The 18,985-nt window shown below is 52.8% G+C and overlaps 1 protein-coding gene across 2 annotated transcripts in view; it reads right to left on the bottom strand.

Moving 5' to 3' along the window:
• The window catches only part of PKN1 (protein kinase N1), a 31,769-nt gene that overhangs the window by 885 nt on the left and 11,899 nt on the right, over positions 1-18,985 (bottom strand). For both annotated transcript variants that reach the window (XM_084755678.1, XM_084755679.1), the window contains exons 5-19: positions 14,035-14,180; positions 13,409-13,622; positions 12,735-12,929; positions 10,267-10,376; positions 10,036-10,179; positions 6,606-6,681; positions 6,380-6,521; positions 6,209-6,302; positions 2,437-2,516; positions 2,287-2,362; positions 2,108-2,199; positions 1,060-1,236; positions 838-900; positions 646-722; positions 233-375 (exon numbers count right to left, since the gene is read on the bottom strand). In XM_084755678.1, coding sequence (XP_084611804.1) covers positions 233-375; positions 646-722; positions 838-900; positions 1,060-1,236; positions 2,108-2,199; positions 2,287-2,362; positions 2,437-2,516; positions 6,209-6,302; positions 6,380-6,521; positions 6,606-6,681; positions 10,036-10,179; positions 10,267-10,376; positions 12,735-12,929; positions 13,409-13,622; positions 14,035-14,180 — 1,829 coding nt within the window. The remainder of the gene's footprint in view (positions 1-232; positions 376-645; positions 723-837; positions 901-1,059; positions 1,237-2,107; positions 2,200-2,286; positions 2,363-2,436; positions 2,517-6,208; positions 6,303-6,379; positions 6,522-6,605; positions 6,682-10,035; positions 10,180-10,266; positions 10,377-12,734; positions 12,930-13,408; positions 13,623-14,034; positions 14,181-18,985) is intronic.

Here is an 18,985-nt window from a genome sequence, read left to right as displayed (position 1 = left end):
GGAGAGGGGTGGGTTGAGTAAGATCCCACATTTAGCCAACACACGCGCACGCACACACACACTACAGCAGTGCTGGCTTGCAGGGGTAGGTGTCCCATTTACAGTTACAGAGACTGAGGGCAGAGGGGCAGGGCTGATGGCTTCAGATCACACAGCACGTGGTAGGAAGATTCCCATCCCATCCTGGGGTGCATGCACGATCTCCACAGGAAAACACCAGCCTGGGTCTCACCTCTCCAACCAGCATCTCATAGAGCAGCACGCCCAGTCCCCACCAGTCCACCGCTCGTGTGTAGGATGTGTCAGTCAGCACTTCTGGCGCCAGGAACTCTGGAGTTCCACAGAATGTGCTGGTCCGGTCCCCATAGCCCATCCCTGGGTGGGGTGGAGAGCAAGGCCACGTGAGCCTATAGCGTCTGGGGGAGCAGAGCATGAGATAGTCCAAATAGCCAGCCCTACCCCAAATCAGTATGGGGTGACCCAGTTGGGGCTAAAGCTGCTGAACTACCCTAAAGCTGTTAGGGTAAGCAGGTGGCTGCAAGCAGAGCCCGCAGAGAAGAAACTTCGACGTGACCACCTAGGTACAGCTGCACCAGAAGGTAGCCCTCCCCCTGCTCCTCTCACCCCAGGATTGCAGCCCCTCACCCTCCTTGCAGAGGCCAAAGTCTGCGATCTTGACGTAGCCCTCAGTATCCAGGAGCAAATTGTCCAACTTCAGGTCCCTGGGGAATGGGGGTGTCAGGGGATGTAAAGAGGGCTGGTTGAGGGTGGCGATTGGGGCTTTGTACAGTTTGACCATGTCCAACCTATGGGTAGAACGCGCTCTCAGGCACACACCTGTAGACAATCTTGTGTTCGTGGAGGAACTGCAGCCCCAGCACCACACAGGCCGAATAGAAGCTGTGGAGATGCATAAGATCGCACAAGCCTGGCTCCACAGGCACAAAGTCCCCGACCCCTGGGGTCCCAAAGCTGTGCAGGAGGCAGGCCTCAGGGTGAAGGGCGGAAGGTAGGATGGGGGGTGGGGGGCAGGAATGAGGTGCTGGGGTGAGGACTCACACAGCCCGAGGCTCTGAGAACACATCACTGTGGATGTGCAGCATCAGGTCTCCGCCGGCCGAGTACTCCATCACAAAGCACACATGCTCCGGGGTCTGGAAACAGCCGAAAAGGTTCACCAGGAAGGGATGTCCTGCCCTGGTCACGGCCGCCAAAATCCGCTTCTCACACATCAGGCTGGGCAGGAGGCAGAAGTCAGAGCCCGGCTGCCCCCTGCCCTACACCCTCTGGGGCTCACTCACGGATGTCTGCAACTGGATTCATTTCTCTCATTCGGGCAGCCTTGGTTGCTAATTCCCAGAATCTACCCACTGTCTTTTGGGAAACGGCTGGGGGCACAAGGCTGAGGCCCTGCTGGGGACCGGCTTAGGGACCGGCAGGCCCAGTCAACAGGGTGCAGTGTGAGGACTGAAGCAGGAGCAGGGTCTGATCTCTGTTTTGAAGAGGCTTCCCCATCTCTGTGACGACTGCAAGCACAGCCCAGAGAGGAGCGCACAGCACCCAGACGCAGCAGCAGCACCTTAAGGCAGACACAACTGGGCTTCTCTGGCCCTGATCGATAAATAAACTCTTGCTTATTCAAGCTCTTGTTCGTGGTTACTAAAAAGGTGGCTGGGAAGTCCAGGGACAGCCTGGCTCCTCCACAGGGACAAGGACTGTGAAGAATTTAAATACAGCTCCTTCCCTGGTCTGCTGGACAATCCTGAGGGGACGGCAAGTCCATGGGCATCTGACGACAGAGAAAGAGGCTGAGTTCTGAGGGAGGCCTGCTTCCCCAGCTCTGGAAGCACGCCCTGACGCCAAACTGAGGCAGCCCAAGTCCTACACTGAGTGCTGAACCTCCTGCTTACGACCCTGCAACCTCTAGCAGACTGTTAAAGCATGAGGAGAAAGAGGGGCAGTGGGGGGTCACAAGTGAGTCACTGCTAGGTCAGTAGCTTAGGTAAGAGAGCGTTAGCTCTAGTACCTCATGAGTTCCCCCTCTCACTGAAACGCTCAGTAGAGAACTGTTTCCCAAAAGTCCTCAAGGATCAGGGCAGGGCCTCACCTCTCTACCTCGTCTCGGGCTACGATGTCACCTTTCTTCAAGGCTTTGATGGCAAAGAGCTCCCCGCTGGAGCGAAATTCAGACAGCAGCACCTGGCACACAGTGGACACGGGGGCCTTAGTAGACAGACTAGTCCCTTGGGGAAAACTCTGAGCCCCTAAGTCCTTCCCCTGCCTCACCTTCCCAAAGTGACCCCGGCCTAGCACTGCCAGAAACTTGAAGTCCTCCAGCGTCAGGGGTGACTTCCTCAGGGGGCTGTGGAGAAAGGGAGCTTGTGGGGCCTCGGAGAGAGTACAGGGGTCCAGGTGGGGGCTAGGGAGGGGCATCACCTGCACAGGCCAGGGCCTGGGGTCTCCTGGGTCTCGGAAGGCAGCTCTGGAGAGGCGGTGGATTCATGGGTTGGAGAACTCTGTGGTGCAGAGGTGAAGGTAGCCATAAGTGAGAGCCAAGAGGGCCCTGACCCACACATCCCTTTCCCATGCCTGGTCCATCCTCCTCCCCAGGACCCACTGCTGCTGCTTAGATTAATTTGCCATCACATTTACAAGATTCTTTTTTTTGTCCCCTTTCCTTTTTTTTTTTTTTTTTTTTTTTTGGTAGGACTAGGGATAAACTTGGGCCATTATACATGCTACCTCCAACACTCTGTTTTGTTTTCTTTGAGTAGGCTCTCACCAAATTGCCCAAGCTATCTTGAACTTGTGATCCTTGTGCCCCAGCCTGCCAGGTACCTTGGACCCCAAGCTTGTATCAGCAGGCCCAGCTCTCCCTCCTTCTGTACCCCTTTGCTTAGATGTTACCTATGCAGGTCTCAGCTGACTCTTGTATTGAAGAGCAGAGACCCTTAGCACGCCCTGTCCATATCTTTTATCTGCTATTTTATTTACTGGCTTTAGCCTGGACAGGTTGGTGGTGGATGGGTTGATTTAAAATGCTGGGCATGGATCCCAGGAGCTCACACCTGCTCCTGGGTGAATACCCCACTCAGAGCTCTGTCCCCGCACAGACACGCCACGTGAGCACACATCACTGCAAATAACCAGGGACGGGGGGGGGGGGGGGGGAGCCCTCAACATGGCCCAGGGAAAGGAAAGGTGCTTGCTGATCTCTGGTACGCACCAGGTGGGAAGAGAGAATCAACTCCTGCAAGTTGTCCTCATCTCCACACGTGAGGGGCAACACATGTGCACCCATCCCTCCAAACAACAATAACATGCAATAACATGCAATAACATGCAATAACATGCAACCACATAAATGGGGAAGAAACAAAACAAAGAGAAGAACCAGGAGCTGAGGGTGCATTCGTGGTGCCGCGCTGGCCTAGTCGTATGAGGCCATGGGTTCCATCTCCCATCCCCTTTTCCAAATGGAAAAAAGATGACGAGTAGATACTACAGCCAGGTACTGTGGCTCGCAATCTCAGCACTCAGCAGTATGATACAGAGAGAAAAGGAAAGGCGAGGGGCACAGCTCAGGGGTCAAGCATCTGACTGCAGAAAGAAGAGAATACCATCTGACAACTTAAGTCTGAGCCTTGGGAGCCACATGGTGAAGAGAGAACTGACGCCTGAAGGGTGTTCTCTGGCCTCCACGTGAGCGCCCCTACTCTCACAAAAATAAACAGAAAGGCGATAAGAAGACGCCAGGCAAAGTGACACACACCTTTAATCCTAGCACTCGGGAAAGAGAAGGCAGTATCTGTGATTTCAAGCCCAGTTTAGCCTACATAGTGAGTTCCAGGACAGCCAGAGCTACTTAGAGGGACCATGTCTCAAGTAAACAGGTGGGTGGGTGGGTGGTGGGTAGATGGATGGAACTGCACTTGGTGACGTTGACAAAGGGACAACTCTTGTATTCTATTCGCCCAGCCTAGAAGAGCGGATGCTGGCTATCAATGGACAGTCTACGGCTAGGGAGCCTACCAGAGCTAGACGTGGCTGGAGAAAAGGAGTATCTGGGGACCCAGGCAAGTTCCCTCCATGACACCCCCACCATGGTGACCAACAGTAACGTCCTCCTTGGCTGCGACTGCTCCCCCAACATTCATCAAGCTCCCAGAACCCAGTCAATCCCCTGACTACCCATGAGCACAGATCTGGAGGAAGCGCATGACAGCCACACCCTACTTCTTTTGGTGACCCCTACCAATAGAGCAATACAGTTTGTCCTCGAGATAAACTGTTTATCTAAAAAAAGGTTTTCCCTTTTGTGTTTTGGAACAGTTCTCTAACTGAACTTTTTTTTTGGGCGGGGGGGAACGGGAAGGGTTTCCAGACAGGGTCTCTTTGTGTAGCCTTGGCTGTCCCAGACTCACTCTGTAGACCAGGCTGGCCTCGAACTCTCAGCGCTTGGATTAAAGGCCTGTGCCACCACGCCCGGCTTCTTTAACTGAACGTGGAAAGTTCAACAAGAGAAAAACATGTACAGGAAACCTGCCCACTGCTCAGGGTTTCTGAAGTCATGGCTCCCGGGGGGGAGAACCTACAGCCAGCACTTTCCTAAACCAGCACAGTCCCTAACTACATTCTAAGCATTTGTCCTTATGCCCATGGTACTCAGCCTGTGGGTCACAACCGTTTGGAGGTCCGGGTAGAATGGCCACTTCACAGGGGCACCTAAGGTCATCACAGATATTTACATCCCAATTCGTAACACTAGCAAAGTGACAGTTATGAAGTACAGTGAAAGTAATTGAGTGTTTGGGGTCAGCAGAGCATGGAGAGCTGTATTAAAGGAGGAACTGCGTCAGGAGGGCTGATGACCACTGCCCTACACCCACAGATAGAAGTGGTCCTCATCCCTTGCCAAGAGAACGTCTCTAGGGCTGGAGAGATGGCTCAGAGGTTGAGAAAACTGCTCTTTGATACAGACAGAGACCATTACAGAAAACCACTATCAATCAAAGTGTACAAGTGTGGAGCCCAGTTCCAGCGGCTACATCTGCAAAACACCCCTGCACTTCAGGCTCAGGGAACGCTGTGGAAGAGGAGCCAGGAGGGTCAGGGGGTTTGTTGTGAGGCTGTGTCTCCTACAGGAGTCAGAAGCTACACCTGCCAGCACGACTGCCCAAACATGAGCAGAGAGCAAGGACAATAGTGACAGACATGCCAACGCCGATGGGGAAAGTCCACGAGGCCCCGACCCTTTTAAATGGAGTACAGCCAACTAAAGCATGCGTACAGTGAGAGAAATAGTCTTCCCCGAGGAAAAGCTCACTAACTGGTTGTACAATGTTAAGTGGTCAGCCTTGAAAACATACAGCAGAGTGACATTACACAGATTGAGCAGGTTGTATTTGCGTGATCATAGATGTGTGCAACAGCAATTAATGGAAAAAAGAGGCCATAAATTTGACAGAGAGCAAGAAGGGGTCTGCAGGGGGATTTGGAGGGAGAAAAGGCATGTTATAATCTGAAAATTAAGAGAAAAGCACCACGCCCCTACATAGACGAGGATGACCTTGAGTCCCTGGTCCTCCTGCCTCAGCGTCCCAGTGCAGGAACCACAGATGGGCACCTCTCCTGCTCTCTTGTCCCCAGCTCAGGGTGTGCATTTCTTTTTCTTTTCTTTTCAGTCTGGGATGGAACTCAGAGCTGTACACACTACTCAGAAGGCTCCAAGCTCACAATCTCTCCAGCTTTGGTTTCTGAGACAGGGTCTGGATGTGTAGCCAAGCTAGCCTAGAACTTACTACCCAGCCAAGGCTGGACTCAAACTTGTGGTGACCACCAGCCTCAGCCACTAACCCCAACCCTAACCCTCTCCCTAGAGCTATGCGTTTATGTCACCTTGTCCAGCTTCCAAGCTGACAGGTTAAAGAAGGGGCAGAAAACAGCTGAGTGCTAGCAATGTAGTTCAGGTGGCTGAGTACTTGCCTAGCACACAGAAAGCCCTGATTTCACTGGTAACCTATAAGCCAGGCATGGTAATCGCAGCACGGAGCCAGGAGGATTAGGAATTTAAGAGTTCAAAGCCTGAAACTATGCTGAACGAACAAGCAATACAAAGCAGAAAGCTGTGTGATGGGGTGAGCTCCTGGAGGTTTCTGAAGAAGCAGGCCGTGGGCTGCCCCGCTGCAGGGGGTGGGTGGGCACTCACCAGGCTACATGAGGTGGAGGGCGGCCCTGGGGGGCTCTTCTGGGATGAGCTGTCTGAGTCAGCACCAAGATTCAATTTCTCCATGGATATGTCTCTGCAGGAGAGGAGGGAGGATGAGCTGGGGGCCCTGGAAACAGGGGGGATGGGTGACAGGGCCATCCTCCTCCTTACCCAGTGTGCCGGATCTCAGAACCTGGAGATGCGTTGGGACTGAAGGTGCCCGTGGCCACAGCATTAGGGATGAGTCTCCGGAGCAGCCGCACCCAAGTTGCCACGTCAATGTTCATTTGTCTAGCACGCTGAAATGCCTTCCCTGGGGTTGCAAGGGTAGGGTCACCACCCGTGACATCCTGGGGTCCTTGGCTGTCCAATCCAGCTCACTCCGGCCACTCCTTACCTTGCTGCTTGGAGAAGATTTTTTTCTGCCTTTGGAGCCTGGGGATCCGCTCGATGATGGGGTTGCGAAAGGTGACCTGTGGAGACATGCTCAGCTGCAGTGGTCTCAGGGATGGAGGCACGCGCAACCTAAGTGTGGGGCTCCAGGGCGCCAGGCCTCCCCAGGGCACGTGGCTCGGCTCTAGCAGCCATCTGCAAAGCTGAGCCTTTAACTGTGCACAGGTCAGTGACCTCACTCATGGTTCATCTACTGATGGGGTCAGAGATCGGTACTGTTGGGAACTGGGAAAGTTCACCAGGAGGGGCGTCAGGGAAGGAAGTAGGCCACTAGCTACCAGACCTCTGCCTTTCTCCTCCCTCCGTCTCCCTGTGCACGTGTGAGCAGCTCCCACTGCACCTCACCATTCGCCACAGCTCAGAAGCAAGGGGTGAGCCGGCTGTGACCCTGAAACCACGACCCCAAAGAAACCTGCGTCCTTTAGGTTTATTTCTCTCGAGTATTATGTCAATAAACAGAGTGCTGGGGGCTGGAGAGATGGCTCAGAGGTTAAGAGCAGTGACTGCTCTTCCAGAGGTCCTGAGTTCAATTCCCAGCAACCACATGGTGGCTCACAACCATCCATAATGAGGTCTGGTGCCCTCTTCTGGTGGTGTACATACAGAGAGAGCATTCATCTAAGATAGATAGATAGATAGATAGATAGATAAATTCTTTTTTTTTTTTTTAAAGAAAGAAACAGAGTGCTGACAAGTAAACAACTCCCTGACAGGTTGCACTGCTTTTCTCCTCGCTGGGACAGGCTACCTGACAGAAACAACTGTAGGGAAGGTCTCCTCTGGTGCTTAGCTTAGGAACAGTCAGCCATGGGAGGAAGACATGGCAGCTCAGGCAGTGGGGTCCACAGTGGTGGAAGACTGAAGCCCAGGTGCATCTCAGAGGACCAGGAAGCAGAAAGCCAGCAGGACATAGGGCTTAACTACAGTCCTCACGGTCTGTCCCCTAGCAACACACTTCTTCCAGAGAGGGTCCATTTCCTGGTGGTTCTATAACCTTTCGAAAGAGCCACCAGCTGGGGAGCAAGTGTTCAGACACATGAGCCCTCGTGGGGACTGTAATAGTTAACTGTAATAGTTGTCAAACTGACAAGAGCCGCCTGGGAGCCCGGCCTCCAGGCGCTTGTGAGAGATCACCTCAGGTGGTCCCGCACACTAGGGAAAGCCTGAGGAGACTGTGAGGGCTTTCCCTGGGTGGGATTCCTGGGCAGGATGAAACCAAGAAAGCAAGTGAGCTCCAGGCACTCACCACTTCCCCACGCACTGGGACTGGCCACCTAGCTCTCCTGCTGCAGTCACCTCCCCACCGCGAAGGACCGTGAGCCAACAGAAACCCCTTTTCCCTTAAATTGCTCTTGTTGGGGTACTTTACCACAGCCACAGGCACATTCTGAGACAGGAACACTCAAACCAAACCACAACAGGCTTCCATCTTGGAAATGAAGGAAGCAGGCACTCAGACCCTCCTCTGGAGGAAAGGAAAGATCCAGACCAACAAGACCGACATGGTAAGTCTAGAAAACAGCCGCACATCTCCTCTGACTTGACTCCCGAGTGTGGTCCCAGGTTGGCCACACTGGCATCATTAGGTTCAGCAAATCCCCACAGGGCCCTGTGTATTGAAGATCTGGTCACAAGCCTGTGGCTCTGCTTGGGAAGTGGTGTAACCTTTAGAGGTTGGTTCTAGTGGCAGGAAGTGAGGTCACTGGGGTATGTCCTCAAACAGAACATTAGGAGCCTAGCCCCTTCCTGTGTCTCTCTTTGCTTCGGCATTCCACTGGGTGGACATGCCTCCTCCACCTGTGCTGCTGGCATCAAAACAACACACTGAGCTACAGGCCCAGGAACCATGGTCAGAAACCAGGGGCCAAAATAACCCTTCCTCTGATTATTTCAGGTGTCTGTAACAGTGACAGACAGATGCCTTACATACCTGGGACCTTCGAGAAATATGTCCTAAGGTCCCTCTCTTAGACGGAATCAGAAACACTAGGGATGGGGCCTGGGTCCTTTGCTTCAGAAGCCCCAGTGAGGATGGGACCACCCGTGTGGGGAAACCATGACAACTTGGCATTCCCTACTCCAACACGCATAGGTACTGAGCTCTGGACGCAGAGACGCAGAGCGCCCTGTACAGTTGCTATGTGTGGAGAGCCAATGTTAAATCACTCACTGCTGCAGGAAGATAAAAACTTTGCTTTCCAGTGACACTAGCCACACTTCAGACAGAACATTCTATCCGCAGGGGAACCCATGTGATGGCTCAGTGACAGCACAACTGCAGACACTTCTGTCGGGTGCGGCCGTCACCACAGCACCCCTCCCCACCTGAGTTTCTTGTTGTTGCTGTCTTGCAGAGCTTTGGGGTGCTAGCCCACCGCTCCACGTGAGGCTCACCCAGTGCGTGGTTTTTGACAGGGTCTCTCTATGTAGACCTCACTGTATAGATCAAGCTGGCTTCAAACTCAGAGATCTGCCTGCTTATGTTTCCAGAGTGCTGAGATTAAAGGTGTGGGCTATTACACACAACCAACTGTTTTGTTTGTTCGTTTGTTTGTTTGGTTGGTTGGTTGGTTGATTTTTTCCCAGTGTTTCTCTGCAACAGCCCTGGCTACCCTGGAACTCATTATATAGACCAGGCTGGCTTTGAACTCACAGAGATCCACCTACCTCTGCCTCCTGAGTGGCGGGATTAAAGGAGTGCAACATCCAGCTGTCTGTCATTTTTATTTTTCAAGACGGGGTTTCTCTGTGTAGCCTTGGCTATTTTGGAACTCGCTTAGTAGACCAGGCTGGCCTCGAACGTACTGCCTGGCTTTGGTTTTTGCTTTTTGATAAGTCTTTATATTCCTGGCCTCTGGCTCACCATGTGGCTTGAGGTTGTATGACACCTAGTTTTATTGTTTATTTCATGTGTATGGGTGCTCTGCCTGCATGTGTACCTAGTGACCGAGGCCAGAAGTGCCAGATGTCCTGCAGCTGTGAGTGGACATGGAGGTGCTGGAAATCAAATCTGGAAGAGCAGCCAGTGCTGGTAACTACTGAGCTGTGTCTCCAGGGCCCACGCCTAGTTTTATCTGCAAGCAGCAAGGGGGCCTAGGGCTTTGCACATGCTGGGCAAGCAATCTACCCACTGAGCCCTGTCACCGGTCAGTATCTAATGTGATGAGGCCCAGCCTTCTAGAAACCCTGTCACAGATGTGGTCCGTTACTGCGGAGCTGTCCTTGTGTGAGATGTGCTGCTCCTGGCCCCAATCCCAGCTCTCATGAGGCTGACTTCCCATTACAGCTCCCAGGCATGTGAAGTCACTCTCCCCACACCAGACAACCAGGGGCAAGAAACATCTTGGGGTCAGAAGTCAGAGACCAGGCTGTACCTCGGCCACCAGGCAGCCCTGGGGCTCCATGTCCAGCTGCACCTCATGTCTCTCGTTGTCCAAGAAGTCCTCCAACTTCAGAAATTTGAGTGCACACAGGCCCCTCTGGTCACGCCAGAACACGGCCAGCTCCAGCTCCCGAGCCTCCAGGAAGAAGAACAGGCCGTCACTTGGTGTGTCTGAAGGCTGAGCTCCCCTTCCTACAGCCCCACGGTCCCCAGCACAGCTCACCCTCTCCAGCTCCAGGGTAAAACTCTGGTCCCAGGCATTGGGGCCACATGGCTTCCAGGCTGTCTGCCCCACCACGGCATTGTCCAGCTTGAGCACGGTGCTGACCTCAGCTGAAACCAGGGGAGGGCAAGGGAAGGGGGAGGGGCGCTTGCTCCACATCCTGCCTGGGCCTTTAGCGCCCTCAAGTTCTGCTAGCCTGGCTTTAACAGTAAAGCCTTCAACTCAGATTGCGGACTTGGGGAGAAGGGGTTGTTCATTTGTGTGTGAGTGTGTGTGTGTGTGCTTTTCTTTTGGTTTTGAGATAGAATCTTACTTCAAAGACCAGATTAGCCTAGAACTTACTATGTAACCCAGACTGGCCTGAAATCCTCCTGCCTTAGCCTACCAGGTATTAGGATTACAGGCATGTACCACATGTCAACCCTCATTTTTCTTTTATGTTTTTTTAGAGGCAGTGTTTCATGTAGCCCAGGCTGGCCCTGAACTTCTGATCTTCCTGCTTCTACCTCTTAAATTCTGGAAGGCCTGTACAGCCACACCAGATATGCGTTTGGTCCGTTTCTGAGACAGAGTCTTGTATAGCCGAGGCTGGCCCTATATCCTGTTTTAGAATGATCATGAACTTCTGATTGTCCTGTCTCTACTTCCAAGCCTGCTGGGATTACAGGTGTGTGCTACCATATTTGTTTTATCCAGTGCTGGGAATCAAACTAAGGGCCTCATGCACACGAGGCAAGCACCCCACCTAACCTCCGTCCAGGGCCCCCCAGCTTGGTAAGCACAGCTCCGTGGAGTTCGGCACATCCATGCCGCTGTGCCCTAGCACACCGTTCATCTCCTTCACTTGGAATGCGCTCTGCGCTTTAGCTGGAGAAGACGAGATCATCACTCCCTAGTAACCACTCTCTGCTGTACATCCGCCTCCACGGGTCTGACGGCTGGCGCTGGGATGTGCCTTCTCCCACCCTGTCCACCCACGGCCTGGCGTCCCCCTTCTTGCCATTGTGAATGACACACAAACTGGATGTCTACCAACTCAGAGATCACTCAGTTCTTTGATGGACATGCCAAAGCTGAGCTGCCAGGTCACGTGGTTACTGCTAACTCGCGCTCTATTTTTGCTGGGTTTAGGATAGAACCAAGGCCTCAAGTGTATTCGACAAGTATTCTACCCCTAACCAGTGACTCCATCCGCTCACTGGAAGATTCCAGGCAGACACTCTACCACAGAGCCACACTCCATCCCTCACTGGGGGATTCTAGCTCTACCACTGATCCATGTCCCCAGCCCTGAACTACTTCCCATAGTGGCCAATTCACTTTACATTCCCACACCCACGTGCACAGACCCCAATTTCTCTGTATCCTCCCTTATATTTGTGGGGGGTTTGTTTGTTTGCCTGCTTGTTTTGTCTTGTAATTATTTTGGCAAGTCATCTCAATGGATGTCAATTTGTTTATTTTATGTATTCATTTTAATTTTTATTTATTTACTTCTTTATTTAAAGATTTATTTATTTATTATTTATACAGTATTCTACCTGCATGTGAGCCAGCAGGCCAGAAGAGGGAAGAATAGCCAGTGTTCTTAACCTCTGAGCCATCTCTCCAGCCCTAATTTACTTTTGCTTTCATGTGTACGTGTGCTGTGAGTGCATGTGTGTAAGCACTAGGCGTGCCCCTGGTGCCTGTGGAGGGCGGAGGAGGTGTCAGATGCCCTGGAGCTAGAGTTAGGGACGGTTGTAAGCAGCTGTGTGGGTTGTAGGAACCAAGCCTGAGGTCCTCTGTGGGAGCAGCAAGTGCTCCTAACTGCTGAGCCATCACACTGGCCCCTAATTTTTTTGTTTGTTTGATTGTTTGAGACAAGATTTCTCTGTGTAGCCTTGGCTGTCCTGGACTCTCTTTATAGACCAGGCTGGCCTTGAACTCACAGATAGCTGCCTGTCTCTGTCTCCTGAGTGCTGGGATTAAAGACACGCACCACCACGCCTGACTCATTTTTATTTTTTAGTTCTGTGTATATGTGTGTGTGAGAATGGAAGTTTGTGCACACGGGCGTAGTGACCAGAGAGGCTAGAAGAGGGTACCAGAGTCCCTGAAACTGCAGTGACAGCCGTGAGGAGACAGCTGACGTGGCTGGGGCTACTCTGTAAGCTCAGCGCACGCTCCTAACCAGAGTCCGCTCTCTAGTCCCATACAGTGTTTAAATGGCTGAGCAAGCTTGAGCCCAGAATGAGGGCAGCCTGGGCAACGTAGTGAAACCCTGGCTTTAAATAAATAACCACTAGATAAATCAATAAAGAAAATGCTACAAATGTGGCCCCACCCTACCCACCTCAGTCTCCCCCACCCACCCACCCACTCATTCACTCACTCCCATTCTCAGACTCCCCGTGACCACCCACGCACCCACCCACTTACCCGAATTCTCAGCCTCCCCGTGACCACCCACGCACCCACCCACTTACCCGAATTCTCAGCCTCCCCCTTGAGGCTGTTCCGTCCACTAAGGCTTCCGCTTCGGCTGTAAAGGCCCCGAGCTGGGCGGCTCAGGAAAGGGGCGCGGCTGTCGGGGGTCCCAGATGCCCCCACTGAGGGAGAAGGATTCCAGGGGATGGTCTCTGGAAGGTTCCTGCAGCCCACCACTCGTACTTCCAGGGTCCCTGCGGGAGGGGCAGGCTCATGAAAGGCAGGCCGAGGAGATACGGCATCAGGAAAAGGACCTCTCCTCGAGTCAATGCCAACTGAGAAGGGGCAGCCAGTGGGGGCTCTGACATGGTGTCAGACACAGGACGGCAACCTATGGAGGCTCAGGGTGCTCAAGTTTTCAGAGAGAAAGACATTCAGGCCAAGCTAAGGTAACAACTATGAGGAGAGTAGAAGCGCGAGGGGGGCAGTGTTAAGACTTGATGATTTGCCGTCAGCTGGTGACTGGGTAGAGGAGAAGAACAGGCCAAGAAGGATGGGTCAGGACAACAGTGTAGCATCAGAACAGAGCAAGAAGATGGGGCTGCCTGACTGGGAACCAGGAGAAGAGGGGAAGGAGGCCATGGATAAGCTGCATTCAAGGCTGGGGAGCCTGGAGACTCAGCTAAGTGGTCTTGGAGCTGGGTCCCAGGGGTGCAGGGAATCTGGAACCCACCTGTGAGTGGGGCAGGCTTGCTCAAGGTGCTGTAGTGGGTGGCAGGGAAGGGCCCAGGCAGAATTGCACTGAAAGCTGCTGAGGAGGCCACGGTGAGCTCCTCCCGAAGCAGCCGCCCCTTGGGGTGATCAGCAGGCAGCTCTCCAAGGCGCCGCTCCAGTGACTCACGCAGCAAACCCAGCTTCTGGTTGGACTCGGTCAGTTTCTCCTGAGCCTGACGGAGGAAGGCAGAGAGCTGAAGACAGACATAGGCCCACCTCCAGCAACTTCTTCCTCAGGGCTAAACCTCAAACCTCTTGGACCCATCAAGTGGAGCCTTGAAAACTAGGTCTTGCCCTTTGGTGGAGCTAGGACCCATTGAGGAGCCACACTCACCAAAGCCTTTGCCTGTCTGGAGCTCTGCCTGCTTCTTGCTGGTGCCCCACCTCTCCTGATGCTCTACCCAGCTCCACTCTTAGATGTGTACTGATGTCTCTCCTCTGTCTTATTGAGGCTCCACAACTAGTGGCAGTCACCCCCTCACCATGACCTGTGGCTGTTGCATGCCCCTGCCTTGCCTGTGTCCTGTGCTCTGTCCTCCCACCTCCCTCCAGTGCCCCATCCCTAGCAGAAGCCCTCTGTGTCACCTCGCTGACCGCCTTGCGGTCTGGGGCCTTTGCAGCACTGAGCAGGCGCAGGACGTTCTTGGCGCCTTCCGCCACCGCATGTTCCACTCGGAAATGGTGCCGCAGCTCTTCAATGCGCAGCTCTACAGCTCCCAGGTCTGGGTCTCCTATGAACACAGGCCACAGGACAATGAGACAACCTTCAGACACACCACTATGTGCAGACATGACACACCACACACTGCCATGGCACACCACACACTGCCATGGCACACCACACACTGCCATGGCACACCACACACTGCCATGGCACACCACACACTGCCATGGCACACCATACTCTGCCATGGCACACCATACTCTGCCATGGCACACCATACACTGCCATGGCACACCATACTCTGCCATGGCACACCATACACTGCCATGGCACACCATACTCTGCCATGGCACACCACACACTGCCATGGCACACCACACACTGCCATGGCACACCACACACTGCCATGGCACACCACACACTGCCATGGCACACCACACACTGCCATGGCACACCACATACTGCCATGACACACCACACACTGCCATGGCACACCACACACTGCCATGGCACACCACACACTGCCATGGCACACCACACACTGCCATGGCACACCACACTCTGCCATGGCACACCATACTCTGCCATGGCACACCACACTCTGCCATGGCACACCATACTCTGCCATGGCACACCACACACTGCATGACACACCACACACTGCCATGGCACACCACATACTGCCATGGCACACCACATACTGCCATGGCACACCACACACTGCCATGGCACACCACACACTGCCATGGCACACCACACACTGCCATGGCACACCACACTCTGCCATGGCACACCATACTCTGCCATGGCACACCATACACTGCCATGGCACACACCACACACTGCACAGCACACCACACACTGCACGACACACCATACACTGCCATGGCACACACCACACACTGCACAGCACACCACACATTGCACAGCACACCACACACTGTATGGCACACCACACACTGCATGAAACACCACACATTGCCATGGCATACAATATACTGCACAACACACCACACACTGCCATGGCACACCATACGCTGCCATGGCACACCACACACTGCCATGGCATACCATACACTGCCATGGCACACCATACACTGCCATGGCACACCATGCACTGCCATGGCACACCATACACTGCCATGGCACACCACACACTGCCATGGCACACCACACACTGCCATGGCACACCACACACTGCCATGGCACACCATACACTGCCCTACCACCCCACACACTGCCATGGCACACCATACACTGCCATGGCACACCATACACTGCCATGGCACACCACATACTGCCATGGCACACCACGCACTGCCATGGCACACCACACACTGCCATGGTACACCACACACTGCCATGGCACACCACACACTGCCATGGCACACCATACACTGCCATGGCACACCACACACTGCCATGGCACACCATACACTGCCATGGCACACCATACACTGCCATGGCACACCACACACTGCCATGGCACACCACACACTGCCATGGCACACCACACACTGCCATGACACACCATATACTGCATGACACACCACACACTGCCATGGCACACCATACACTGCCATGGCACACCATACACTGCATGACACACCACACACTGCCATGGCACACCACACACTGCCATGGCACACCATATACTGCATGACACACCACACACTGCCATGGCACACCACACACTGCCATGGCACACTATACACTGCCATGGCACACCATACACTGCCATGGCACACCACACACTGCCATGGCACACCATACACTGCCATGACACACCACACACTGCCACCAAAATGCATCATGGCTCTTCCAGCAGAAGGACTGTCACACTTCCATCCAAATTCAGTCTCTGTGACTCAAACACCATAACCTGTAGGGACATGATTCCAAGTACATTCATAGAAATGACACATGAGCACACTGTCAACCTAGGCTTAGGGACAGGCACATTGTAACAGCCCCTTGTCGTTCCCAGGGAATAGCACAGGGCCAAGGGAGCACAAAAATACACAAGGGTGGATGTTATCTATACCCAGAAGCCATCCCTCGTACATTAGGTTTTCACCAAGCAACTGTCATCAAGACATAACTCCGACTCTCCTGTGACACTGGCACCTTTCATGTCCTCCTGAACATCCGCCAACAGGGATTCAGTAAGAACCTGAATGTGTGTGGGTCCTACAGCAGTTTACATGTGGAGATGGGGCCTCTGGGATAGATGAGGTCATGAGTGAGCATCACCCTTAGCAAGGGCTAGCCATGTGGCCTGCTCACTGGTAAGCCCCCTGCCTGGAGTGCAGGAGGACCTGTCCATCCCTACCACAAGAGAGAGAGAGAGAGAGAGAGAGAGAGAGAGAGCGCACCCAAATAGGAACCCCCCCCAAAACAAACAGAAAGCTGAGTGTGGTGGAGCACACCTGAAGTTCCAGCACTCGGGGTACAGAGTCAGAAGTTCAGAAGGTGAAGTTATGTAGCCAGCCTGGTGTACAAGAGACCCTACCAAAGAAAGAAAAGAAAAAGAAAAAGCAAGCCAAGGGGTGGGGAAGACCAAGGAGGCTGCTATCAAGACCAGCAACTGAAACTGACCTGAGAACCCACATGGTAGGAAGAGAACTGACTCCCAAAACTTGTCCTCAGACTTCGCTTACTTAAATAGGGGAAAAGGAAACAAAAAGAAAAAAAAAATGCTGGTTATAGTAGTACATACCTATCACCACATCATCTGGGAGGCTGAGGCAGGAGAATTACCAAAGTGTCAAGGCCAGCAGCCAGACAGATGCCCGGTTCTTGGCATCAGTGATAGTTATTTGGGTTTTTTTTTTATCTCATTATGTCACCCTGGCTGGCCTGGAACTAACAAAGAGCTGCCTGTTCCTGTCTCCTGCCTGCTGTGACTAAAGGCATGCACCACCACCCATGTGCCCAGCACTGTGATGGTTGGTTTTAACAGCCAACTTGCCACAGGCTAGAATTATCTGGGGAGAGAGTCCCAGGGGGGACTGTCTAGATAAGGATGGCCCGTGGGTGTGGGTGTGGAGTATTGGTTACTGGGAGTGCCCACCACTCCCTGGGCGGGGACACACCCCATGAGCGGGGAGACTGGGTGCCCAAGGATGAAGAGAACTGAGCACCAGCACCCATGTGTTCATTCGCTGCTCTCTTCCCCTGGCTGTGGCTGGGGTGTTACGAGAGTCTTCGAGTTCCTGCTGCCAAAACTTCCCTAAAATGATGGACCGAGGCCTGAACTGTGAGCCCATAAGCCCTTTCTTCACTAAGATGCTTCTATCAGGGTATTTTTTCCATTTTATCCTTATGTTGTATATGTACGCCTGCACTCCATGCGCACTGGAGTCACAGACTGTGAGCCACCACGCGGATGCTGGGAGTCCGAACTTGCATCTTTTAGAAGAGCAGTCATTACTCTAACCACTAAGCCATCTCTCCAGGCCCTCATAATGTGTGATATGTGTGTGATGTGTGTGTGTTTACATGGGCTTTGGGCTACACACATAACTGCATATATGTGAGCCCTTACACTTATGCATACACACAAAAGTAATATGCAACCACATGGGAACACCTGCAGCTTTGGACACCTGAGACCAGTGTAACAAGGGAACAACATGGTCCAGGCTCCTACGTCCCATTTCCATAAGGAGTTGGGTGGGAGATATATTCAGCTTTATGGTATTTGTTTCTTTTTTTCCAAGACAAGGTTTCTCTGTGTAGCCTTGGCTGTCCTGGACTCGCTGTGTAGACTAGGCTGTCCTCGAACTCACAGTGATCTGCCCGCCTCTGCCTCCCAGAGTGCTGGGATTGAAGGCGTGCGCCACCATGCCCAGCTTTAAAGATTTATTTTTATGTGTGTACGCACGCACACATATATGTGTGTAGGTGCTGCAGAGGCCAGGAGCGGCATCAGATCTCTGGTGCTGGAGTTACAGGTGGCTGTGAGTCTGGGTAACCAAATTTGGGTCATTTGGAAGAGCAGCAAGCTTTCTCAACAAAAAGCCATCTTTTTTGCTCCATCCCTTTGTTGCTTTTAAATTTGTTTTGTTTTGAGACAAGGTCTTTCTTCCTTTCTTCCTTTCTTTCTTTTGTTTTTCAAGATCGGGGTTCTCTGAGTAGCCTTGGCTATCTTGGACCCATTTTGTAGATCAGGCTGGCCTCGATATCACAGCAATCCACTTGCCTCTGCCTCCTTGAGTACTGGAATTACAGGCATGTACCACCACATCTGGCAAAGACAGGATCTTTCTACAATAGTCCTGACTGTCTTAGAATTTACTATGTAGACTAGGCTGGATTCTAACTCACAGAGATCCATCTGCCTCTGCCTCCAAAGTTCTGGGATGAGTGTGCTACCATTCCCCCTGCCCCCCCCCCTCTCTCTTGAGAAAGGGTTTTACTATGTAGCCTAAACCAGACTTGAACTTTCAGTCCTCCTGCCTTCACCTTGTGAATATTTGAAATCATGGGCTTGTACCACCATGCCCAGGTATCTTTGTAAATAAAGTTTAATTGGCACACAAGTATAACTATTTCTTTTTCATGTTTGCTTTTTACCACATCCACAGAGCTGAGGAGTGGTAACCAAGCCGTGGTGAGCCAGGCATAGTGACACAGGCCTATTAGCCCAGCATGCTGCAGGTTGAGACAGGAAGATTTTAAGCCCCAAGTCAGCTTCAACTACAAAGCAAGATCCTGTCTCAAAAGTGTGGTGGTGCACGCCTTTAATTCCAGCACTTGGGAGGCAGAGGTAGGCAGATCACTGTGAGTTCGAGGCTAATCTGGTCTACAAAGTGAGTCCAGGATAGCCAGGATTGTTACATGGAAAAACCCTGTCTCGAAAAACCAAAA

The sequence above is a fragment of the Acomys minous genome, assembly GCF_964271855.1.
Source record: "Acomys minous genome assembly, chromosome: 14".
Classification (NCBI taxonomy): domain Eukaryota; kingdom Metazoa; phylum Chordata; class Mammalia; order Rodentia; family Muridae; genus Acomys; species Acomys minous.
The sequence above is the reverse complement of the archived record's forward strand: the minus strand, read 5'-3'. Positions and strand labels throughout refer to the sequence as shown.